The sequence below is a fragment of the Eschrichtius robustus genome, chromosome 2 (assembly GCF_028021215.1).
Source record: "Eschrichtius robustus isolate mEscRob2 chromosome 2, mEscRob2.pri, whole genome shotgun sequence".
Taxonomy (NCBI): domain Eukaryota; kingdom Metazoa; phylum Chordata; class Mammalia; order Artiodactyla; family Eschrichtiidae; genus Eschrichtius; species Eschrichtius robustus.
This window is the reverse complement of record NC_090825.1, coordinates 38,980,272-39,007,302: the sequence shown is the minus strand read 5'-3', so window position 1 is coordinate 39,007,302 and position 27,031 is coordinate 38,980,272. Positions and strand designations below refer to the sequence as shown.

The following is a 27,031-nucleotide window of genomic DNA, read 5'->3' as shown; positions in this document are numbered from 1 at the left end:
GTAAAAAAAAAAAGTCTGGGCCTTCACTCTCTGTGCAGGCTTCTGTTTCCCAGCTCCACAACTAGTAGCTCAAATAAAGGGAGCCAGCCCACTGAAGACGCAATCATTTATCTGATGGCAGAATTGCTAGCCTTTCCAGAGGTGCACACTGTTCTTTCACACAATTAGTTCTAAGCCAAGGAAAATAAGCCTGTGCTACTGTATTGTACCAGAAGCTCCTCTGGGGGTTGTTTCGTTAACCTTTTGAATATTTTGCTATAATTAAAAGGTTAGGAATCTATGCCACAAGAAATGTGATGAAATTATTAAGCATACACAATAACGTTAAATGGACTGTGCAATGGTAACCAGTGAGAAAGGCTTAAGGAACCACTGATGTTAACAAAGCCATTTTCTCAAGATGTTTTTGATTCTGAAAGTGCACATAATACTTATTATGGGATATTAAGCAGAAAGGGCATAAAACAATACATACACATTATAATCATAACTGTATGAGAATCTGTGCTTGTGGGAAGTTACATGTAAAAAAGAAATGGGTTGTGCTAGGTAGGGTGGTATGATTTTTAAAATTATCTTTTAATCATTTGCTAAAATCCCTTTAATTCTCCTCAGTTAAAGGAAGCCACAGAAGTATATATATACAAGCATTCTCATGAAGGAAACTGTAGCCACAGAAAGGAAAACAAGTGTAAAAATATAAAAACAAGAAAAAACATAAAGACTCAGTATCCATCTCAATAGGGAACAAAGAAAAAGATGCAAAGAACCAAGTAGATTCATTCACGAGAATACTTTTCTTACACCCTTCATAATATAATAATAATCCTACATAGTAGGCACACTTCAAACTAGTCCAACAAGCCATTCCTAAACATGTGGAAACAAGTTCAGAGGAGCTAAGTAACATGTCCAAGGTCAAACAGCAAGTGTTCATATCCAAGACTACTACTGCCTGACTCTGTCTTTAACCACTAAATTGCACCTCTCTCAATCTCTGTCTCTCTCATCATTATTTTATTAAGGTCCAGTCATAATTCTGAAATAGCCCTTTTTTCCGTTCCTCCCTTGCCCCTAATAAAGCAGTACAATTCTCATCTGACCTTGGCAGGTCTGATATTCACTCATACTTTAATATACACATACAGTAAATAAATACTTGAGTACCTGCTCTGTATTGGGCTGGTTCTGGAGATACAGAGCTGAAGAAAATAGACCCTCTGGAGGCTTACAGGCAAGTGGGAGATAGAAACAGGCAAGCAGGCAAGTGCAGTCTGTGATGGGAGCTCATAGCTGGGGCATATGACTTCGGCTTCTTGAGGAACTGACATCTGAACCGGGAAACTGAGGGATGAGCTAGGATTAGCAGATGAATGGTGCATTATAAGAAATAATTCCTGTAGAGGGCCAGGTGGGGGAAAACAAAAAGAGGACAAAAACAAAAGCAAACAAACATGGTGTATTCCAGAAGCCGAAAGTGACCTATATAGCTGGACTTGGTGTGCAATAATAACCATAAATATTTTGTTGTGCCTAAACAGTATTATTTTTTGAAGACTTGGAGCGTTTGCTTTTCAAGGAAAAAATTATTCAAGATGTCAAAAAGCAACATTTAAAAATTTTTAGGTTTTCCCTCATTGCATGTCAACAATAAAAACCTCTTTGTGAATGAACACACCTAAATTGTTTTGTTATGCAAATTACCTGTGCAACTAATTTAAATATCATTATGTTTAGTTCCACAAATTCTGAAACCTTGGGCAAGTTTTCTTGACTGGAGGTTACTTTCCTCTTCTGCAAAATGGAATGAACTTATCTTACATGTTTATGGATGAGAAAGAGAAACAATATGAAACTAGCACCTAGCCAGGTGCCTGGTACATAGAGGACAACCATTAAATAATAACTGTAGTAGGAGAGTTTGGAAAGCCTAATGCCCATAAAGTATCATTTTAGTGACAAGAAGAAGAAAAGGGGGAAAAAAAGAAGGAAGCGCCATTTGCTCACCTGCCTCGCACTTTGTTCCCAATACTGACTGGCTGTTCAAAAATATGATTATTTTACTAACAGCGAATTTCAACTGTGTTAATGACTCAAAAGGCTCCCTGTCTTTCCCGTACTCCATATGCATTCATGTTGCATTTAAGAATATGTGCTACAGATCAATGGCTACAGATCAGAATGGAAGGCTTGATCCATTGAGGATAAGGCCTCTAGGCACAGTTAGAACATCCCTAAACTTAGGAGGATGTGTCACAAAAGTTCTCATTCACTGCCTGTGTCATCCAGACACCTATGTGGCTTATGCACAGCTTGCTATAGAACTAATCAGTTCAACGCCAAGAGGTTTGGGGACTCTTGTAGAGCGTCCAACTGTTGTGAATTTATCCTGGCATATTTCTTTCTGAGATAGTTTACTGCAGCATGCCTTACAAAATCAAGACCTTTATTTTAACTCTACAACTTTCTAGGCTATGTTGCTTATACATTCTTGCTAAGCAATACTGACTGATTCAGGCTGCCATTCTGAGTAGTGGTCAGTGGGGAAGAAAATGATCCTCATTAATTCTCAAGTATAAAAACAGATTTATCATCATCATTTTGAAGAGAAATGATTTTTCTCTAACCAATTGATTTCAGAAAGCCACTTTTCTGAAAACAAATGTAGTTTGGATTGCTGTGGCATTTTTTTCCACAAAGAGAAACAATCAAGACATTGTCTTTGAAAAAAGACTATTAATATCAGGTGATATCAAATTAATCTAGCTATAAGAGGTAAATTACATTTCCACTATTAATATACTTTCCACATGATGTGCATTTTGGAAAGTTTATCACATGAACACAGATGATATTTCATTCAGAAAAAAAGTCAAAGATTATATTGGAAAGTATTTTATATGCCAATTCTGGATTCTACAAGGAATAGAATAAATAAAACCTTTACAATTATGGAGGTGTCTTCATTTTATCGTTTGATGCACTTTAACATAATCTCAAAATTAGAGCTTCGGGGGAAAAAGATGGAATCTCTATCATTTTAGGTGAAAATAGTATTAAAGAACTCACCAAGACTAAACATTTTCAAAACTGAGTAATTCAACGATACTTACTGAAGTCTTTTGTTTTGTCTTTACACACTTGTCCATACTACACCTAGCGCGTTTAGCTATCAGATGAGTGTTTCCCATTTCCTTTATGTTGGCCCTCAAAATCAAGTAAGGCTTTCTCTTCTTCCTCCATTCATTCCTACCTCTACCAAAGATTTTATGTTTTACCTTCTTGTGTACACAAATAAGGGGGATAATTAATCTTTTCAAAGTATTGGATAGGGGATAATTAATCTTTTCAAATTATTTTAACTACAAATAATAACTAAACTAGTGTGTTTTTATGTTACTAGATTTAGTCTTTACTTTTCCCTCTAAAGGGCCTACATTATAGGCACATCTATAGTGGTACCTATAGAACCCAGCATTTCTCATAGAGCAAAGTAAAACTAAGAGAAACTATGAATTCTTGGTAGGCATCCATTCCATGAGAGGCAAATTGTAGCAGACATTATTACTGGTTTTCTCATCCCATGGACACCTCCGTGATGCAAAACGATATACCATCTGATTCCCCAGTGTTTTCAGACTGGCAAAGCATCAGCTAGATGATGAGTCACAATACAAAATATATGAGGACTTTGCTTCTTGCCACTTAAGTTTCTAAGGCCCAACTGATTTTTTTTTTCCCTTACTTCATGTGGTTTTCAAACCTGTTGCTCTTTCCAATAGTGGTTTCAGTTGAGTTTTTAATAGTACGATAATATAGAGCCCAAGGAATATTACTTTGTTGAAACACCACATACACTAACCTACTGTCAACAAAACTAAGCAAATTGCTAACCTCTCACAGTTTTACAACATGCCAATAGGACTTTTTTCTTTTAGGTTTTTGCCTAGGTTCTTATAATTACTGGATAATGATCTCTCCATACTCACTTTCTTTTGACAGCTTAGTTCTAGCCTCTGGGATTTTAACATCTAATTGGTTTGTCTGCTTAGATTGTGGATACTTGAGTCTTCCTGACCTCAGCAAAGCCAGACGGCCAAAGGGATTAAAAGCATTTTAGGTAATTCTGTCCCCCAGAGCCCTTCTAAAATAGAAGTACCAGACTCTGGTACTTCCATCATTCTTCACAAACCTGGTAACTGGATTCAGCGAATACTTTGGTTATCAGAACAGCACTCTATAGAATCACTGCACTCAATAAATGTCCAATAACAATGGTGAAGAGTTAGATGAACTATATTTAAAATATTTCCCCCTTAATTCCCCTCCTAAATCTGGCTTCCATCTTTGCCTCTTTATGGTATCCAATGATCTCAATTCAGCCAAGTTCAAAGGCATTTTCTCTGTCCTTATCTTCCTTGATCTTTCTGATGTATGGGGCACAGCTTTTCATACCTGCCCCTTTGAAGGCTTCTGGCTTTAGTTCCTGAGACATTTCTATTGTCATTTATTTTTCTTCATCATCACCCTGATCTCTTCACTTATTTCTCACATTTCTTTGTCTTTCTTTTCTCCTTATACCTTTCCAGTCACTTTTCTTCCAAACATATCTTTGATGAATTACTGTTTTCCTTGTGTCTTCCTGCCTTTTTTAAAATTCTACAGAGATTCTTTTGTTTTCACTAAGTTGTGTAAGTTAATAATTTACAGATACCTCTCTAACATTGATCCATTTCTTTCCGTACATCAAGGACATGTTAAAACTCAAATATACAGTTTCAATATAGAATTGATACAGTACATACATTATCTCATTTTCACTTTTTCAAGTGCTCACCATGTCTTCAAAAGTCACTTCTTCTGAGAAGCTGTACTTGATCACTCTACTTCAAATTCTGTCCCCCTTTTTTTAAATCTGCTTGATTTTTCTTCATAGCATTTGTTATTGCTTTCACTGTAATGTGCATTTATTGTACGTCATCTGAATGCATAACAAAAATATAAGCTTCATGAAAGCTTCATGTTTACTGCTATATAGCCAACACATAAAATAGTACATAGCATGAAGTAACTACAAGATAAATATTAGAATGGGTTAATGAATGAGTGAGTGATTAAGTAAATAAATGCATGATTCATTCAGAATCTGTCATCCAGATTCAGAACCTTAGAATCATCCTTGATTTCTTACTACCTCAATGCTCTAGTCTATATCCTGTTGTATTAGGATAATAAGGCTAATTACCAGCCTAAGGCTAGGCTGATGCAATAAATAGACCTAACAATACTTCAGTGGCTTAACGAAGATAAAAAATATTACTTCGCACTTATAGTTTGAACTGTTTCAGGCTCCACTGGGCAGCTGGGCAGCTCCATTCCCTGAAATTATTTAGAACATTAGTTATTTCCACCATGTTGATCCACCATACCCTCAGGGCACTTTCCTCATCTGTCCTATTAACGCTGGACTTTCCTGGGTTCCAGCCAGTTAAAAGGAAAAAGAGAATATGAATGAAGCACATCCCCAAGCCCACAATAACCTACGTTATTTCTGCTTAGATTCCATTTGCAAGGATGTGATCATGTGCACCCCCCACACACCTGTAAGGGAATCTGGGATATAAGCCCATTATACAATAGCTTATGAAAAAAGGGAAAAACAGATTCTGATGAGACAACTCAGCCATTCTCCTCCACATCAGTCAATTTCTCAGAATATTTTTCAGACCAACTCCTTCCATTCTCTTCCTGCCAAATCTAAAAAAGTCCTTCCCTTGCCTGAACCACTATGATCCTCGACTTGTTGTTTTTCTAGCCTTTAGTCTTTCATCTCACAAGCTTATCTCATTCCAAAATCCAAATGACTTTTCCAAATTATAACTGTCATTTTTAATTTGCTGTCTCAGAATGCTGCAGCTAGCAATTCCCACATATGTCAAGTCAGAATTATTCGTTATGGATTTCAATGCTCATCACCCTCCAACTTTACTAGGGTAAAGGAGAAAAAGATTCTAAGAGATAAAAAAAAAAAAAAAATGAGTTCAGCACATATCACATACGCTAGTCCACATTCATGGATCTGTTTCTCCTCAAGATTTTTTAGAAAGGAGTCTTCAATTTTCAGTTATGTAACATCACAATATTTTTTTTTCTTCAAGGCCCTGGATATAGGTGACTTTCAGATCAGTGTTTGATGACGGAACTGGAAAGTCACAAAATAAAACTGCAATGAGAATTTGCCTTAAAAACAAACCTGTTATCCCTAGAACATTAACCTAAGCAATTAAATTCCCTCAAACAATAGTTTCTCTATAATCCTTTTGTAACAGCCCATTTTTAAGGCAAAGATTCTCACTATGTGATCTGGGGACCTCTGAGGAGGTGTCTCTGAAACCTTTTCAGGGGGTCTATGAGGTCAAAACTCCTTTCATGGTAATGCTAAGACATTTTTTACCCTATTACTTTCATTCTCTCATGAGAGGACATGGACTTTTCCAGAGGCTACAGGATGTGTGATATGACCACAGTTTGAATGAGGAAGCAGATATGAGAATTAAGCTGTCTTCTATTAAGCCAGATATCTAAAAGATTTGCAAAAGTAGAAAACTATACCACTCTCTTCCTAGAGAACAGAACTTATGTTTACCAGGGAGGAAGGGTGGGGGGACAGGATAGTTAGGGAGTTTGGGATTGACATGTACACACCACTATATTTAAAATGGATATCCAACAAGGACCTACTGTATAGCACAGGGAACTCTGCTCAATGTTATGTGGCAGCCTGGATGGGAGGGGAGTCTGGGGGAGGATGGATACATGTATATGTATGGCTGAGTCGCTTTGCTGTGCACCTGAAACTACCACAACATTGTTAATCAGCTATACTCCAATATAAAATAAAAAGTTAAAAAAATTAAAAAATTTTAAAAAAGAAAACTATATCACTCCTCTTACTAGATTTTTGCTTTGTAATCTATACTTATTTTTCATTAAAAAGTAATTTATGTGATCATATAGCACATTATTTTAAATAAATAATAAATATTTCAAAATCATCATTTAAAATTTATATAGTAAACACTGACAAATATAACTTCCATAAACCAAAACTTTTTGAGATCCTCAATAATTCTGAAGAGTTTAAAGGGGTCCTGAATCAAAAAGTTTGAGAGTCACTTATTTAAGGAGATAAATTACAGTTTTGCTAGTCAATTTCACACACCCACTGCACCATTCAGCATCTCCCCTCAATTCCTGGAAGTAAGGAGAGTGGACCTCACTGAAGATGTTTATAAAATGGTTTCCATTCTCTGATCTAATGTAGTCCTCACTGAAGCCATCAAGGACAAAGTATTGTTTCTTTGATGTTCTGCTCTTACACATATGAGGGAAAGACAAGGGAATTTTTTTTAATTTATTTTTTATTTTTATTTTTTTAACATCTTTATTGGAGTATAATTGCTTAACAATGGTGTGTTAGTTTCTGCTTTATAACAAAGTGAATCAGTTATACATATACATATGTTCCCATATCTCTTCCCTCTTGCATCTCCCTCCCTCCCACCCTCCCTATCCCACCCCTCTAGGTGGTCACAAAGCACCGAGCTGATCTCCCTGTGCTATGTGGTTCCTTCCCACTAGCTATCTATTTTACATTTGGTAGTGTATATATGTCCATGCCATTCTCTCACTTTGTCACAGGCCTACTAGAGAATGGACTTGAGGATATGGGGAGGGGGAAGGGTAAGCTGTGACAAAGACAAGGGAATTGAGAATTGTGCTGAGAAACAGGTAGAGAGGTCATTAGGAAAACGGGCTCAGGGTGGCTCTCATGCATAACTAATGACTGTAAAGTGCTTTACAGATAGAAAAGTGTCATGTCATGGCAGAAACAACCACTATGCGTCTCTTGCTTTAGGAGAAACTGCCTCCTTCCCTGATATTCCCTATAAAGACGATTTAAAATATTCTTAGTCTATATAGTGGTTCTAGAAGATTTTAGCTTGAATAACCAAAACAACACTCATGATGAACAACATTCATCATTTATATTCTTGGACCATCACTCAATTCTGTAATGTTACAGATTCAATTCTAATACCAGCCACTTAGCCCGGCCCTCGAGAAAACTCTATGCCATGGCCAAAGGCTGCCATAATACAGGTTACAAATGCACACATTTATCCACAAGAATGATTTCATAGAGTCCATCACCACTACAAAATGAAAACAAATAAACAAAGCATTACTCAATTCCGGTAGATAATTCATTAGAAACAAGGTCCTATATGGTGAGTAAGCAGTTTATCACCAGCTTTGGTCCTAGATCTCAATGGTAGAGAAGCTGTATTATTTGCCTGGCCTGGCAGGAATATTTCTGAACAATCAGTTAACTAATAAGGATTACTCCTAAAATTCTAAAAGGTGAGGGAAAATATTTTTAGGCCTTTTTAAAAAAAATTAATGCATTTGTTTTTAAAGTCAATTCTAATCCTACCACTTCATATGCTGATTTTCACCTGTGAGACTAATATATTATCTAGGCCTAGGTGTGACTGAAATTAGTTCTTAGGTCGTTTTGGCCTTGACATACTTGCTATAAAGACATTGCTGGGTGAAATACCTCCAAGCCCTGTTTTGCAAATGACACATTAACATTAATGAGACTTATGAATCCATTGATGGGATAATAGAACTAAAAGGTGAATTTCTATTGGTGATATACAATCCTTCATCCAAGTGTTCAAATTCTGGTAAACAGGGAGAAATTTGGCCATGCATAAAATGCCACAGTGACTAGTATCTGTGAAGCTGTAAAGACTTCAAGGATATAGCATAGTCTTAAAAATACGAAATGTACTTTGATACAAAAATGAAATTCTAAGTAGTGATCTCTAAAATATTTCCATACATTACTGAAGAAAGTAAATGATTTCAGAATTTATTCAGCATTTTTATTCTCCAGAAACTGATAATCAGTTTCATTCTCCAGAAACTGAAAATAATGTATTTTCCGCACTTCATCATTTTAGACATCAGCATTCATTGTTAGTAGAAGAAAATTACTGTATTTTACAAACAAAATCACTCATTTTGTTTCAGGAATTAAATCCTAAATGTTATTTAGGTTGCCAGGCTATTTTTATTTCAAGTATTTCTTCTTGAGAACGTATATCCCACAACAAAAACTCTTGGACAAAATTTTAAATAACTATAATTTATAGTCTGTGAGTTTAAAATGAGATTTTAATTATTTAGCCCACAAGCACTTTCCCATTTATTGCTTAAAATATACTGTTTCAAAGTATATATGCTCTCTTCCCAAATAAAACTCTTTTTTTTTCTATTTCCTGCTACTTCTCCCCCGAAGTCAGATATTCTTTTTCCTTTGCTAAACCTATTTTTAAAGTAAACCTCCTGTATACAATAAAAACAAAGTAATATTTGATCTAATAAGTAATTATTGAAAATTTTAAGGCAAAACATGATCCTAATTAAGTGTGGGCATTTTTTTATTAATGGTAAAGAAAACTTATTTAAAACTAATTGAGACTATAAGTAATCTAAATTATCAAAATAACTGCAGACCAGAATCTGCACAAGTAGCATTTTGCCAGTCATGTCTTTACTGTGCTCTGAACAACTGTTTACAGTATGATATTACAGAACTGTGGGAAAAAAATAGATGTAACATTTTGAAGAAATTAATTAAAAAGCTATTGGGAAAAAGTAAAATCCTTCATAGCCCCTAAAAGTTCATTCCCACCATATTTTACCTTATCATATTCAGTGGCCTGTCTAGTATTATCTCCATATACCTGCTAAGTTTAACAAGTTTCAAACAACACATTGTATTTGTGACAGGTCAAAATAAACAGCAACTCTTACCCATGAGAAAAAGGAAAGTCAATGCCTGAGTTACAGTTAAGGATTATTTTCTGGAGAAAGAAAAAAAAAAAATTTAAGCTCCCTACAGAAATTCTTTGATTTCACGAAACTTGGGTTTTGTCTTTTTTCATTTGACACGTTTGTGAGACTGGGACCAGGCAAGGAAGAACATGATGTGAATTCGTATACCTCCAAAGCTGGGAGATGCTGTTGTCTGTATTACCATCACATGAAGCAAATAACCAAATTTTCTGACCTCCACTGATGGTTAGTTTTCAAACAGAGGCAGCCAAAGATACACACACATACACACATACATTGTTTGCAAACTAGAAGAATAGTAACAAGATGTAACTAGAAACTCTCCCTTCTTTTTGAAACAAGAGAAAAACCCCACAGGGAAGGACCAAAATTATAATTAACTGAATGCTACTCAATTAATTTGAAATGCAAGCCACAAAATCCTTGGTTATAAATCCCCGAGCTGGGTTATTCGTCATTCCAAAAAGGGCACTGCAAGCTCTGTCCCAATGGTCCCCTCGCTCCCAAGTGGATGGTAGTGCCAGCCTCTCTGTGGTGGAAGCCAGCTGGAGGATCAAGGCAGGCTTCCACGGTTTGCCCAGTGAACTGGTCACGAAAACACAAGAAAGTGACGCCACTTCTTGTGCTTGCTGGGAAAGAAAGGGCGCTCCGCCGCTCAGGGACACTCTAAGATGGTGACGCATCTTTCTCGGTACACGGTGGGGGGCGAAGGGGGGAGAAGCTTATTACTGAACTAAATGTTTTTATTGATTGCCCTTGAGTCAGAGCCCACTGACCCCGCAGACCGTAAGTGGTATAGCGCAGACCTGTCATTTCCAGGCAGCAAGAGGAGATACTGGATTAGTCTAGGACACCTCGCGCTGAGCTTTCTCCTACAGCCCGCCACCCCCTCGGCCTCCGAGGCGCGGATAAAGATGCGCGCCGCGCTGGGGTCTCCGGCGAGCCCTTCCCAGGGGCTGCGCGGGGGCGGCACAGGACCGGATGGCCGCGCGCGGTGGCCCGCGGGGACCGAGCGGACGGCTGCGCTGGCGCGCGTCCCACCCGGTGTCCGAGGCCCGCCGCCACGCAGAACGGCCCGGCTCGGGGCCGAGAAAACAAATGACTGCTTTGCGGCCCTCCCCATTAAACAATAAAGCGAGCTGTAAAGCCTCAGGTGCCGTGTTTGTTGTGCCGTCTGCGCCGCGCTGTGGCTCCGGCCGGGGCGAGCCGAGCGCAGTGGGCCGGGGAGCGCCTCTTCGGCTGATTCCAGGGAAAGATAAGGAGCCGCCGAGCCACCAGCTCTGTCTAGACTCGCGACCTCACAAGTCAAGCGCCTTGTTTGGATTAGCCCTCCAGATCTGCCAACCTGATCAACCCCTGAAAGAGAAGGGCCCAGCAACACCCTTTTTTCCTCTCCCGGACCACGATTGTCCCTGCTTTAAGGGATCAAGGGCTGACTTGCCTGCGGGAGTCATGGGGCTGGTTAGACCCGTGTCGGGTCCCCCATTCCTAGCACCCACCCACCCCAAACCCGAGTGCACCCCGGCTCTACCCTGCCCGCTGGACATGGGAAACACTTTAGAGGGGAGACCACTAGGAAGACCGGAAAAATAAGTTGCCAACCCAATCAAATCCACAAATAACATCACCCTGAAATGAGCACGAACTTTTGCTCAGTGGAAGGGAAAGAGGGTCCTAGGCGTGGAGAGGGCTGAGCGGAATCTCCCCGTAGGGCTCTCGTAAAGCTCAGGTCAAGGTGCCTTTCTTCCCATCTGGTGAAAAGCAATCTTACCAACTTTCCCCCCTAATCTTAGGCGTCCTCTTTTGGAGAAAAAAAATGGTTTTCTTTTTAGAACGCTTTGCTTATCATTGCTGAGCGCTTTTTCAGAGGCATAATTAAGCAGGAAGATTTGCAAAATAAATGTTAAAAAACTAAAAAGAATGAAGTACTCTGAAGTGCGGCTCCGGGAGAGGCTGGTTTCTCCAAGGCATAGAAACTGGCTTCTCGGAGCCAACAGCTTAAGCGCCATAAAAATTAAAGGATGTGATAGTAACAATGCTCACAGCAAACACTCAGCAGCCTTCCCTCCTGCCCCTCCCCCTCCTTCGCTCCCTGTGAACCAACTTCTCTGTCTACACTTCAGAAGTCTCCGGGAGGTGTGGAGAGATCCTCCATCACGACTTGGGACATTGTAAGCTGTGAAGTTTATGTTTGTGGCGCCTGGGCTCAACCAGCCATTCAGTGGCTTGCTCGGTTATCAAGAAAACAACAATCAGAAAAGATCAGTAAACAGAATCGGCTGCCAGCGCCCTGAATTAACTACTTACACTTTAGTTTAAAAATACCCACTCACACTGTACAAGTTAATTGTTTTTATTTTAAATAATTAATGAGAATTCAAGATTTGCAGCCATTTTTTGAAAGTAACACTTTTAAAATAAAGGCACAAAAATAATCCCCTCCCCCTTTCTCCCAGAGCCCCCAAAGAAAATTTGACTTGCCTTGTTGTGACATAATCTTTAATTGTTGATTAGCAGCGAGGAAGTAAACAGCCCTTAATGAATAGAACCCAAGCATAATTTGGATTATAAATCTCCTTTACAAAAGTTGACTAAACTGAACTTTACAGATAAGAAAACAAGTACTTTCTGCTTAGTTTACTTGTATTAGAGGGGAGATTAAACTCAAACTGGCTGGGTTCCATCCAAACTTAGCTCTTCTGGTGGTATGGACCTAGTTTTTACTTTTTTTTCCTCTTTCTTCTTTTTTAAGAAAAAGGAAAAGGCTAAGTAAATCCACATGGGGCTTATAAGAGATATTTCAATGAGATCGATCTTATGGCTTAAAAATTCAAGGTGCTAGAAAAATGCCAAGTACTTTGAGGTACCTCAAAAGCACATTGTGTCTTTCTGGCTTTTAGCCAAAAGGATAAGATAGACCAAAAAGGGGGTCAATAGATAGGTTTAACAACTTGATCAGGGTGAAGAGCCGCAGAGCAACACAAAATCATCTATTTAATCTGGAATTCCAAAAAAGTTGTGAATTGGGAAGTGGGTAGACACACCCACACAGAATCTCAAATAACCAGAAATGTTATTTCAATGAAGAAAAAAAATCTCTTCAAATATGATTCTAACTTAGAAAGGACCTTTTTTTTTTTTTAATGGTAAGAAAAGCCAGGTCCATTTGATGAAAGGAAAAGACAGAGACAGTAAACTGATACAGAGGGTTATTGCTCTGAACAATAGGGAGAAAAAAATCCTGTCTTTTTAGGAGTATAGATGTTGATATAGATTCCCTGATTTAAGAAGAGCGTCCTGGATGTTTTTAGTTGCATTAAATTTTAGCTTGCAGAAGCTGGAGGAAATGAGTCATAATGTCCAGAAGGAAGAATTCAGAGTAATAAGGGGAGGGAGGATCAAAGATAATGGCAAACAGGAGGAATTTCATTAGAAGAGCACCGCTCAAAATTCGGTCTCCAGAGGTGTGCAGGGAAAAGGAGAGTTATGTGCAAAAGATGGTTTGCAAACAAGAAGACATTTCAGCTACACATTGTAGAGCACATGCTGAGGAGTCTAGAAGGGAACACACCTTTCATATGAATAATACAAGAACTGGAATGCTATCGACCCATCAATCCATTCTCAGCCATCAGGCAACATATAGCTTGAATCTAGCAAGTGAAACCAAATCATTCAACACTTCCCTCCCAAATTACTGTACTTAAATTCGAGCTGTGGACTTCAGAACAGACTGACATCTATATATGTAAAACATTATCTCCCCACACACAAACCTAATCTCAGAAATAAATGTCAGCATGAAAAACCATCACAAAGATGTGTGCCTCACTTAAGTACCTCTATAGCATTCAAACCCTAAATAAAGTTTTTTTCCAAGTCCTAATGTTTTCAAAAGTGTCATCTAAAGGCTATGGTTGGGAAAGGGAACTTAATGGTTTTCAAACCAGGGCTTGGGCTATCAGTAACTCTGCACTCCTGACACCAATATTCATGTTGTACCTGCCATCTTTGCACTTATTAGTTAGTCGTCTCAGGTATGACGGGGAGCAAAAAGGAAAATCAAAGACAGGCGAATAGAAACAGTGAATGGGAATCTGGAAAAGTCAAGTCTGGTGCAAGAGATTAGGGGAGAGAGATGGGACAGAAAAGAAAAAAAAGAAGAAGAAGAAGGAGAAGAAGAAGAAGAAGAAAAAGAAAAAAGGCCTTTCTTGGAGGAGATCCGGGTGAGATAAGACGTAACTCCTGTTTTTCTCAACAGATGACTACAAGCCATTATTACTGCCGGCCAAATTATTACCCCTCTGTCAAGAATTAGACACAACAATCAAAGTAATCAACGGGCATGTCTAATGCACTGTAACATTTTCAATGCAAAGTTTGTTTTCTCTCTGCCCCCACCACGTTAGAGCCTGTAATTAACCCCTTATGTAGGACAAAGCCAAACAAAAGCCTAATTGAGGCTCGTTTCCCGACTTGCGGCAGGTTTGGAGAGGGTGAAAGCGACTTGAGAGCTGGGGAGACGCGGGGCTCCCGGGGCTCCAGCCCGGCCTCCGCCCCGCTCGCCGTCAGGGGTCCTAAGGGGCGCACGCCACGAGACACACCATTAGGGTACGTTAGCTTTCGTATTTATTACGAGTTGTCAGATGTTTAAAAAGGCATTACACTCGCGCGTACAAATGCATTCAGTTTGTAGAGAGCCAAAGTATCATGGGGGGAGGGGGGAGGGGAGGAGAGGAGACAGGATGGAGCCCCAAATCCTAACTCTACACCCACAAACGAACCGAGAAGCCTGATTTCGAACAGGACCATTTCTCCTTCCCTGGGTTCTGGCTCTGGCCCAGGAGCCGCTGCTAAATGCCAGCGGGCAAGGTGTTAAGAGCGCACGTCCACGAAACTCCGACCGCACGCAACCCGGACCCCTGCCCCTAGAAGGCGGTTCCCCATCTAGTCCCCGCCGCGCCCCTCCGCCCTAACCAATCACCCTCGTAAGGTTTTGGGGGTCGGAGTTAAGGGAGAAAGAGAGAAGGGGAGTGGGGGTAGGAAACAAGTTGGAGACTGTGGGGAAGGAGAGGCAAGAAAAGACACCCACTGACTGGTCTGGGAACTGGTGAGAAAACTCCCCTCTCTCTGTCTGGTCTTCCTGCGCAAATAAAGCAGCATTTCTCAAACGGCTGACAGCCGCCACTGGTAAATAATGGTCATACTTCACTGGCTAGGCAGAAAGCCTCTCTTTTAGCGAGAGCTTATACTTGAAATATGGGTCATTTCAACGACCCTAAGCAGAAGACTTTGGTATAAAGCACTCTAAGAAGATAAAAATAGTGACTCAGGATCAAAATCCATTTTAAGCAGGACCCTCTTCCTATTCTGGGTGGGGTGGGGTGGGATGGAGGGTAGGGCAAGAAAAGAGACAGGAGGAAAGAAAGGTGGGAAACAGGACAGAGGAAAGCATCTCATTTTCAAAAAACCAGTAACATTATCACAGCTGAGAGCTAAAGGCTTCCAACCAGTTTTGATCCAACTATTGAAATGCAAACTTGCAATTTCAACCTTAACTATCTGCAATAAAATATCATACCTATTATATGTCAGTTTACCCCGATTCACATGCAGTCCTTAATTTCAGACATTTTAATGACTTAACTTGTAAACATATAAAAGAGGGACCCTGGATCATTGTGTTTATTTATTTATCTATGCCAAACATTTATTGGTGAAATAGTCCTGAAGATATAATTCTACATATGGCGCTTTGATTTCACATAATATTTAAGAAAAAAGACAAAACACATAGAATTAGACATATAATTCAAAGACCACGGTACAACCTTTATCTTTTTTTTTACTTCAGCAAACAAAAAATAATGTCAAATGACATGAAAAGTGGCAAGTCTTCCGACAATAAATAATAAATTACTTTATAATTTTTGCAATGCAAGAGCAAACAAAAAAAAAGTTTCCTTTTTTTCCTCTTTATTTCCAGAGAGAGCGAAAACAGTCATTTTAACCAATAACTATACACATCTTTGGGGGAAAAGTTCTTGGACAGACACAAGTCAAACACAATCCCGAGACGCTTGTGGCAAAATAGAGGTAACCTTGTTGCAATGCTTTATAAGTTGGTTTTTAAATCTGAATTCAAAAACCTTTAAAGTCGCTTCAGACTTCTTGATAGAGGATGGATCTCAAAAAAAAAAAAAGATGGGGAGGGGCAAAAGGAAAAAAGAAATCAGCTACAGGACATGCTAGAGACCCAGGATTTCAATTAACCCCTTGTTAAAGTCAACTAAAAACATTGCAAACCAACGCAGCTCCACCTTCCTGAAAGGACTCTTTCAGCCAAAGAGGCCAGTTTCTCTTCCCGCTCATTTGCTGGAGCTCCTGTGTGGCAAGGCAATGACCAATATAGAAACAGCACCATTCAGAAAAAGATGGACTAGAAAATCTCTATTTCTGCTTTTCTCTAGATGTGCAGTGAAACGAAAATGCTTTTTTTGAGATCCTTGAATATAAATCCTCTACGTTTTAAAAACGTCTTTTTTTTTTTTTCAGTACTCCTAAGGTCATTGGATAGCATTATGTTGGGTTTGGGTTTTGTTTGTTGTTTTAATTCTAGTAAAATCCCATGATTGTCTTCACAGTGTTGCTACCATATCACCTTGTCATTAAAACAGACTTCGTGCGTTTCATGGAGCATTCATTTCTTGATTCAGTTTTTATTGACTGGGTCGTTAAATACTTTTGTTTCGGAGTTCAACATTATAATTTCCCACTTTCTCCAACAGGGAAAAAATACGTCTGAATGAATGTTCCTCATGCCTCAATGGGACTGGCTACCATGCTGTTAGGTGTATCTGGGAGCTGAGAGGACATCGACGCTACTTCACTGCCAGTGGAATTAGAGCCCGGTCCTCCTTCTGAAAAATTGACCTGCATAGAAGGTTAAGAAATGAATAAAGGAGGCTGTGATCGTATTCACAAAAGGATTATAAACTTGTCCTCTGTGTGTGTGTGTGTCTGTGTGCAGAGACAGATATATAGATAGAGATATCCGCATATATAATTGAATTTTAACAGGCTTAAAGAAAGCCTACAAGGAAAAGAACTTGGGAAGAAATCCTCTCGCTTTCCCATCTTCCAAGAGATCTCTGTTTTAACTGAAACTGAATTCCCAACATTATGTTGCATTAAATTATTTAAGAACAAATGTGTTTCCCACTGTAAAATGGCATCACAACTCTACCATGCATGCTCGAAATAAAATTATCCTGCCGGCTACGTGTTGCCCTGGGAGCAGGCGAGTTCTCAGTCTCTAGGCATCAAAGCCTCTCTTCTTGAGTTGGAAAATCCATAACACGCCGCTCAGATCGTGTGACAGGGGATTCAGAGGAGGCTCCACAGAACAATGATTAACTCCTCAGAGGGTCCACAGCGTGGCCTTTCTTCCTTGTTGTTGGTCCTGCTGCCTTCTGGCCTCTTTCTCTCTTTCAATCAGGCTCTTCCTTCCGAGAGGAGACCCATATATTATAATGTCATCCACATTATAAATATCTGGCTCCTTCTCTTAAGCCGAAAGTATTGTGTTGCTGTTGTAAACCTTCTTCTCCACTCTGCTCCCAACACCTCCCCATCCTCGGCTTCCCTTCCACTGCTCTCAGCTGACACTAAAGTTTCAGGAGGTGCAAACACTTGGCTGCCCTGAACCCTCCCCTTACCCGCCTTCTATGATCCAAATAACTGGTAAGATTAGCCTGACAGTAAAAATGAGTTCTTTTTCCTAATTCCAGGGTCTACCTTCCTTGCTATCTTATTGAACTTTCCCACTGTGAGGCCAAGGGACTTCTCAAATTTGCCTCCTCTAGACTGGCCCACTTGCAAACAGACACCTGGGCCAAGCCCTTTTAACCACTGCCTGTGGCCCATTACCCAACTGTTGCCACAAAGAAAGAAAATGCCCTCCAGGTAAATGTGAGGGTAAAAAGTTAACCTCAATTCAAGCTTTATTTTCAAAGAAAGGAACAAGTTTTTCAGATGGATCTTGTTTTATAGAACAAGATCCTACAGGGCTGTTTATTACTTAAGAAAAAAAAACCATATGTGTACATATATCATCTCACAAAAGATATATACTTAATAATCTTAGTTATCTTCACCCAGGTGAAAGGTGAGTTGAGTTTTCTCTTCTCTGGATGTGTAGAACATATTCACACTAAAACCGGTTTTCACATTATTATCTCTCTGATTGGTAGAACTCAGGCTCCTTTTGCTATACATGCCCCACAGTATGTGACTGTGTATGATATTTGAACTTATACACTGAAAAAATGTTTAAGCAGTCCTACATTTTAGATTAAGCTATAGTCCCAGAAAGAGATATAGTCACAAAAAGTATCAATCATATCTTTGAATAACTGAACTCTTTATTGATATATTTGAATAGTGCACAGATAGGTGCCTGCTGACCATTGATAATAACATTGATTATGTATTACAACATTGATTATTATTACAATCACCTTGATTTAGGTCCTTAACTATACCATGCTCTAGGAGCTGAGAAGGGAGTTAATTTACTGGCTGCTGATCAAAATGCCAAGGTGATCTCTAATGTCCCTTCTGACGCTACAAGTCGAAGATGTATGATTCTGCAACCCAGGATACCTTCCCACGCGTGTCTATTTAGTTAGGCACCTTGAAGTTAATCCCTCAGAACAGGCCTGATTGATAGAAAATTCAACCTATATGGTCAAACTATGAACTCTCACAGAAAAGACTCACAAGAGGTTTGTTTTCCTTGCGTGCTTGCCTCCTCTCTCCAACACACCCCCTTCGTCTCTCCCCAACCCTGGGGACAGGCAGCACCCTCCTCGCTAACCCCCCCAGACTCTTCCCTTGTGTGACAGTTTAACCAGAATCTCCTTTCCTTGGAGATTCAGCCTCCCCACTCTGGGAGCTGACACTTACCAGTTGCTGAAAAGCCGGCTGATCTATGTCACTCTGCAAGGCGAAGTCACTCAGTACTTTCCAAGGCGGCTGGTAACTTTGCACCTCCACTGGGTTTGCCTGTAAGCCACCGTCGTGTCTCTCTGGACTGGCGGCCACCATGGGAGTTCCTGTCATCCCCTGGATATTCTGTGAATAGGTCCCCCCCAAACCCAACATGTTAATGAGCAAACTCCCTCCCTCCATTGTCTGTGCAGGCTAAGCAAATATACCCTGGCATTATCTTATCTATATAGTGGCCTTTATTGACTCAGTTAATCTGCTACGCGTATGGATATTAGCCAGGGTTCAGTTTTGTGTTATTACATTTTGTTCTTCTGTTTCTGTGGGCTGGACTATTAGGTCGGCTTGGACCTTATTAAGCGAAATTCTGTCTCGACTTTCTTCTTTCCCCTTAAATTCACTGTTCATCCCAATTCTGCCCATCTGCCTTTCCAGGCCATAGCGTCTCAGTGGAAAGCTGAGGCAGGATAGGCCTCCCTTCAGCCTCTAGACATGGTGGTTTTCTGGGCAGTTTGTTAGTCAGATTTGGGGGTAGATTTTCTGCAGGCAATTCTCCGGGAGCCAACCCCGACTCCCAAGCATTTGGGTCTGGCCGCTATTGTGCTATTATGCACTAACCAACTTAGAAAGTGCCCTGGCCCAGGCTTGGCGAGTCTGCCAAATTTAATGACAGCAGGTTTTATGGCATTTAAAAATAGGGCCTAAGCAGTAAAAAGCACAAAAAAAAAAAAAAAAAGCAGGTTGTGGGGGGGCAAGAAAGAAACTCTTTAGTTTAACTTAACCAGGAGGCCTGCCAGTTGGGTGCCGCTCTGGGCCAGGGATGGTAGTGGGTAATAGTGCCAGGGGCCTGACATCTCTGGAGACCTGGGCTTGACCTGGAGCAGAGGGTGCCCTGTTCTCACGGGTCACCTTGGGGCACTTCGCCCGCCTGGGGGCTCTGCTGCAGGCTGCGCACCGGGGACGCCGGGGTGACCCTGGATTAAAAAGGAAGCCAAGGAGTGGTCCCTTCCTCCTCTGGGCTGCCTGAGGAACTGATGACCGGAACTTTGGCAAAACCAGCGCCAGGCCTCACTGCCCACGGAGGGGGCGACGGCCCTTCCGGATCCGGGATGGGGCGAGGCTGAAGGGCACGAGCCCACCCCCGGGGGCTGGGGCCTCCCGGAGCAGCGCGGGCCGCGGTGTGGCCACTGGGCCGGGCACCGGTGGGGGGGCCTCTCCCCGGGGCAGGGGGGAGGGGGAGGGGCCGCCAGTGCCGGGTCCTGCTCCGGAGCCGGAGGGAAACGGCGCCGGCCCACCTGGGCAGCCGGCACGCACGCCTCCTCGGCTTCCCCCTCTCGTCCCCTGCCCGGGCCCCAGGGCCACTCACAGTTTTGTCATTGGGCTGCTGCTGTTGGAGCTGCTTCATCATGATGCTCCGCTTCTTGTCCTTGCACCGCTTGTTCTGAAACCAGACCCGGATCACGCGGGGACTGAGGCCGGTCATCTCCACCAGTTGCTCCTTCATGAGCGCGTCGGGCCGGGGGTTGGCGGCGTAGCAGGTCCGCAAGGTGTGCAGCTGCTTCTCGTTCAGCACAGTCCGCACGCGGGTGGTCTTCTCTGGCTGCTTGTGGACGTGGGGCCGCAGGGCCGGCTGCCGGGCGGAGATGGGCTCGGCTGCGGGGCAAGGGGTGCCGTGAGCGGGCCGGGCTGCCCGCCCGCGCCGCTCCCGGACAACGGGCAGCTCTCTGCAGCCTCGACAGACAAAGCAGGGGCGGCAGAGGTGGGGGTAAGGGGCGCGAAAGGGAGAATAAAATCTCGCTCTCTAATCTCAGAGGTCAATGCTCAGTAATCCGGGCCCGGAAAGCAGCCTCCGCCCCTGCTCGTGTCAACAGGGAGTCAGCAAAGGGGCGCACGTCTCAGGGCCTGTCCCCCTGCTCACAGCAGGGGCGGCATCGTTCTGCCTTTTTCTCCTCCCTCCTCGCCTTTTCTAGTACCCGGACTGGGCCCAGGTTACACCGAGTCCACCCCCCCCACCCCCAACTCACAGGCGGTACTAGGGAAGGAAACGCAGAACACCCCAGTGACAGCCAGAGACACTACCCCAGCGGGATGTCTGCAGCGCAAAGGCTGAGGAGAATTCTGACAGAGAGCTTGAACTTCAGTCCCCAGGGTACAGTTGTATCAAGGGGATAAAGAAATTCGGGATTTCGGCCATCTCTCCAGCCTTTGATCTTTCTTAGTCTACCTGGATCTACTAAATCTACCTGGACGTTCCTGATGTGATCTGATCCCAAGAAAAGGAAAACCGAAACTCTTTAGAGCTGCCCGGCCTCTAGAGAAAAGACAGCTGGGGAGTGTTCTGGCTCCTGACTCCCTCCCAATACTTCGGCCTCTTCTGTGCTTCCCACAGCAGAGCACAGGTTGCACCTAACAGAAGTTGCCACCTCTGGCTTTGCCCCCCTGCAAGCTAAGTCACAAATCCCCCAGGACGGGATTCTCAGAGCTGCCAGAGAACAGAGGAGGAAGAGTTGTAGTTTTCTCACAGCCAGAACTCAGGGCGAATTGACACTTTAAAAATGCACAGGGCAGATTTATCAAGACCGGAAAGCAGGTTTGGAAACATTGTCTGCCTTCTTACCTGTGGCCCCCCCTCCTGGCCAACCTTGCTCTATTTCTACTCTCCTTCCTGGGGCAAAGGCCCTCAGATCTGTTTGTTACAAATCCTGCACTTTCCAGGACCCCCGGGGGTCAGGTCAACACCTATGGGGTCAATTTAGTGTCACAGCAACAGGCCCGAAGATGAAATTCTCACCAAATCAAGTAGAATGAACGGTTTAAAGAGGGAGGCTCCCTTTTAAAAGGCAATTACTGCAGATAAGCTTGTTGACAGTTTTAAATTACGGCTCTGTGCAAAGGCTTGCAATTATTAAAACTGTATCTTTTCAGGCCCACTCTCTCACAAAGGGATACAAATAAAATTTTAAAATATTTTGGAGTGGGGGGCAGTTTGCAAGGGAAAAGGAATTGAGAGGCTGAATAACTTGAGGCCACCTAAGCTTCCTTCATTGGGTTAAAGGAGGAAGCTCCAGGGGCCCAGAGCTCCACCCCTTTAATTAGGCAGCGGCGGGCAGAATACCTGGCGGGGAGCTGAAGCCCGTTTTCAGTAAGCCGCGTTTTGGAGGCCAAGGGGAACTGGAAGTACTGTTTGGGCGTGTGCATACACGTGTGCCCAAGCGGTGTACATTCACGGGCACCCACATCTAGACACACAGACGTGTAGCTGTGCTGGGGGGAGTCAAGGGAGACAGTGAGGGCATTGAACCTTGCTGCGAAAGAGTGAAGCGCGGTGCAAACCGCACCCAGAACCCTCCGTTTCCGACCGCAGCAACCGCCGCAAGGGTCCCAGGGTTGCTGCGGCCGCTGGCGCGCTGGCAGGGGTGGCGCTGGCCTCGCCTGGCGCCTGCCTCCCCGAGGAGGGCCTCCCTCCGCGCCCAGGAGTACCTGCCATTTGCAGCGGCCGCGCCGGGTGCAGGGGGCTGAGCGGGTCGCCGGCGCCCAGGCTGGCCCTCTCCACCACGTCGTGATCCGCGCGGCAGAAGAGCCCGTCCTCCCGCAGCGCGAACTCGTCCCCGGGGATGAGCTGGCGGCTACAGGCCACGCAGCGGAAACACTCGATATGGTACACCTTGGAGCGGGCGCGCATCACGAAGTCGTTCTTGCTGAAGCCGATGCTGCACTTGGCGCATTTGATCCCGTACAACCTGCGCGGGAGCCGGGCCCGGGGCGGGAGGGAAGCACAGAGAGAGGGGGTCACTTCAGGCGGGCGCTGCCCCCGACCCAAGGTCGCTGGCAACCTCGGCCACAACGCCCGGAGACACTGAAATCAGCATTCGCAGACAATCTGGGAATGGGAGGGTGGAAATGATTAGATTTCTCTCGTTTCCCGCTCCATTTCCCTTTCCTATGAGCTTCTGTGTCTCGATCCGTACCTCTTAGTTGAAAACGCCCAGTCCAAACTAACGAAAAATGTTTGACGTGTTGGAAGCCTGGGCCGCTGCTCTGCGACCAGTCCAGGGTGGCCCTTGCCGCTCTTGGCAGGAAGGGGTCCAGGGGGACTCCGGGAGTCACTGGCCCCAAATTTTCGCCTCCCTATCCCCCAATTTCTGCTGCTAGAAACGTCTCTAAAACTGCAACCCAAATCCTCCTTTCAAAAGAAAATGAGGTTATGGAATGAGATTGTCACCCCACTCGGTTTGAAAACACACAAATGCACAGGCAGAAGAACAAAATGAAACCTCTGAGGGTTTCCAGAGCCCTTTCTGCACAAGCCCACTGCACTTTTCCCCAGCTAAAGATCTTTTCCTCAGGCAGCAATGTTAACAGAAAGTTTCCTCTCCCTTCCTCCTTTTATTATTATTTTAAAAATCTGCTTTGGTTCCCTCCATCTTTTTCAAGTTGCTGAAGAATCTACCTTTATTTCAGTTTGTTTGAGAACGTTGACCGGACAGAAAAATGAAAAGACCCACTCCTAAGGTCTTCCTCACTGATGATCTTTCTTTACCAAGAGACAATCCTTGTAGGTTTCATCTAGAGGCTCTGCCCTGGCCCCCTCTCCGCGTTATCCCTAATAACCAAAGCAGGAGCGTTCCTACAAACAGAGAGAATGGAGGAGAGGAAAAGACCTACACAAAGGGGGGGTAAGAGGGGGAGCCTCGCTCCCCCAAGGGGGGAAAGGCATTCGGAAATCTAAACGGTCTCTCTGTTCTGCTTTTACAACTACAGGATTTCAAAGGGACACACACACTTGCACGCGCACACACACACACAGTTGAAAGAGTGGAGGAGAAAATGTAAAAGAGATTGGTTCCTTCCACTAACGTTTAGCCAGAATTAGGCACAAGCAGGTCTGAATACAATTGAGCAAAACACTACCTCCACAGGAGTAAAGCTACTGCTGGGGTTGAGAAGTGAGCTCTCCCTCTCCAGAATCTCCAGGTCACAAACCAATCAAGTAAACAATTGAAAATGGCTCATTTGTCAGAGGTTAGAAGGTAGATTGAAAAGTTTTCCCTCCCTCCGCCTACTCTATGTGAGATCTTCCACTTCATAGGATGAGGACTTTACCTTGCCTGTGACCAAACAATTTGGAAAATCCCTCCCCCTTCCTCTAGCTCCCCACTTCCCCTCTTTCCTCCTGTTCTCCTCCCCCACCATCAAAGTATTAATAAACTTTTTTTTTCTGCACTGTTCAGCTTTATTAAAATTACAGTCTCCACTTCATGGTTTTAAAATAAGAAAAAACACTGCACACTAAGTGAGCAGGAAAATATTGTAACTGCATACTTAAATCACAGCTAAACTTTAAGGTAAGTTCTAAGCTCGATAAACTCTATGACTTACAGAGCTAATTACTTGTTAACAGCCACTGGAGAACTTATTTTTAAATATAATATTTTGATATTATTCGACATAATAACGAAGGTGTTATCTCTTTTGTTTTGTTCTTAAAACAATAATATTTTCTTTGGAAATTCTACTTCCTTCCTAAGGCAGAAAATGAAGTTTCTGACATATGTATACACAAGTCAGAAAATTTGAGATTGGCAAAGCATGAAGTTTAGACGCAGAATAAATTGAAAGAAAAAAATTCAGAAAGTTCCTTATGTGGTTTTATTCTTGACAGTAAGGGCAATTCGCTCATTTTATCAGTTACCAGATTTTAATGTGAGAAAGGAAGCTGTTCAATTATCTAAATATACCAATTGTTCGTAGACAGATGATGGGCAATTTGATCTGCTCTGTCTAATTCATCAGCTCAGATAAGATAAGAAAGAAGACAGTCAGATGTCACCAAAGGGTTAATATTTAAAAAGATTAAATTTCCGGTCTTTTTTACAGAGAATATTTGTGTTGGTTTTTAAATTTTCCAGGCAGGAGTCCTTACCCTAAAAGTAAAAGGGCAATATCTCTATTTGCTCTTTCAAAGTACATCTCTAAATATGCTTAGGTCAAACTATTTCACCTATTGCATTGACATCTCGGAAGAATCTGGAAGTTACTAATAAAATACTTAATTAAAATAAATAAAAAAAGAAAAAACATTGCATGATACAATAAACACTAACCAACCTTTTTTTTTTAAGCTTAGAAACCCCAACTTTTCCATCTTGAATTTTTTGTTTGTTTTGGAAGGGGGAGGGTAACAGAGGAAAATAATTTGAGCATCACAAATTCCAAGAGCAATTATACAAGCTTCAATGCCACATAATTTATGGGAACTACTATCGAGTTTCGCGGGGGTTTTTTTCCCTCTAAAAAGTAAAATGAACAGCATAGGTTAATTTACATATTACACTTACAAGGGTAACTTTTGCACGCTGGAATCCATTAAGGCAAACTTCACCAAAGGACAAAGCCACACAAAATAATAACGAATGGGGAGAGAGAGGGAAATCTCACAAAATTAAGGAAGCAGTATAAATGGCGTACCTGATATAATCTCTTTTACAGTAGGTTTTCCCATCTCTAACAAAGCACGTACAGCTCTCGTCCAAATACTGATTACACTCCGCACATTTCAAACATGCCGCATGCCATTCCAAATCCGGAGAAACCCTCAGAATATACTGATCGTGAATTTGATTGCCGCAACCAACACATAGGGAAATCAGACGTTTTTCTGAAATGAAAATAAATACATGATTGACTAACCGTTTACTTCCTACAGAGATAAACACACTTTTAGTGTCGTTCTCTTATAGGGCGTACTCTGGGAGTTTTTTTTTTTTTTTTTTTTTTTAAGAGTATTGCACTTTGGGATGGTAATTGGAGTGTGCCATCAAAACCCTGACTCATTTTTAAAAGGAGGTGGAATATATGTAAAATGTAGATTTGAATAGTCTACATTTGTAAGCCTAGCACACAATCAAACCCGTTCATTTTGTATTTCTTTTTCCTCCCTCCTCCCTCTTTGCCATAATCATTGGGAAAGATTATGGATAAGTCAAGTCAAAGAAAAGGTTTTGACTAGCAGCGTTAAGTGAACGCAGGGATGTCTATATTTTCCATGAAGCACGCTCTTAAATAGCACATAGGACTGGAAATTGTTAGCAAGAGCAGACATCAATACAGTTGTCACTCGTTCTCTTTTGCAAGTCTAATGCTAATTCACATCTCCGGGTATTGTACTTGCAGGCAGACCTTTGCAACAGAATAACCTTCTCGGAGAGCTCAGGGTTCCCGAGGAGGAAACCACCGCTTAGCACCAGAAGGCTAGGGTTTTGGAGGGCACGCAGGAGAATTCAAACACAAGGTACGATCAGTTTCCCGAAGATCAGAACCGACAGCAAGCATGCAGGCGTGGCGGCAACAAGAAAAAGCCACCTTCTCTCTCTCTCTCCAAGCAATGACTCGAACTCCGAAGAGCCCTTGGCACCCTTGCCTGAGAGAGACCCCCGCACAAGAACAGCACACCGAGCCCCACAAGGTAAAATCGCCTCTTACTTTTTGGTGGATCTCCCATGTCTCCCATATCTGTAACAGGGAGTAATGTCCACAGTGAAATGGTGGTTGTACAGTTGGTGAACAGCCCACAGAGAGGATGCTGGAGCTGTGGCTAAGTGGGAAACAGTGGCCCCTAGGGTTGCCAAGGCTGAGAGAGCCGCTGCCCGGCTGCGCCGCGCCCTCGCGGATCGGGGAGTCCAATTTAAGCCGGCGGAGCTGGCGGAGCGGAGGCGCTGCGGCGGCGGCGGACTCGGCGTGGATCGGGCACCTCTCTTCCTTATCTCTTACTCAAACTTCTCTGCTCCAACTCAGCTCCATCGCCATTGGTCTGACGCAGCGCGCGGGGACGTCAGGCGAGCGCCTCGCCCATTGGCTGCGGGGCGCGCGGCGCAGCTGTTCTGATTATCATATTTCAGCCTCGCTGGTGCCGTGCGCCACTGATCGCTCAGCGAGCCCGCGGGAGAGCATTAGGGCTCCCGAGGCGAGTTGCTCGGGGCTCAGGCCGCTCTCCCCCGATGCTCGGGCGGCCCGGCCGCTCTGGCTTTTGGCTTCCTTCTCCTCCTCCTTCTCCTGCCCCCTCCCTTGCTCCTTCTCTGCCGTGTCGCCAGCG

The 27,031-nt window shown here is 42.8% G+C and overlaps 1 protein-coding gene across 1 annotated transcript; it reads right to left on the bottom strand.

The window, feature by feature from the left end:
* Positions 1-16,746: 16,746 nt before the first annotated feature.
* ISL1 (ISL LIM homeobox 1) lies at positions 16,747-26,477 on the bottom strand. Its single transcript, XM_068532695.1, has 6 exons — positions 26,422-26,477; positions 25,408-25,597; positions 22,420-22,679; positions 20,306-20,592; positions 18,898-19,065; positions 16,747-16,863 (listed from the first exon to the last, which is right to left on the bottom strand). Exons 1-6 carry the CDS (start codon positions 26,447-26,449, stop codon positions 16,747-16,749), a joined length of 1,050 nt encoding a protein of 349 aa, XP_068388796.1. The 5' UTR covers positions 26,450-26,477.
* Positions 26,478-27,031: the final 554 nt, after the last annotated feature.

What these genes read in the sequence shown, in the direction of transcription:
- ISL1 (XM_068532695.1), bottom strand. Translation starts at nt 26,449, where the DNA reads ATGGGAGACATGGGAGATCCACCAAAAA. An exon ending in CATGGGAGATCCACCAAAAA is followed by an intron (nt 25,598 to 26,421) that starts GTAAGAGGCGAT and finishes TTTTCATTTCAG; the next exon opens with AAAAACGTCTGATTTCCCTA. An exon ending in GCGGCCGCTGCAAATGGCAG is followed by an intron (nt 20,593 to 22,419) that starts GTACTCCTGGGC and finishes CTTGCCCCGCAG; the next exon opens with CCGAGCCCATCTCCGCCCGG.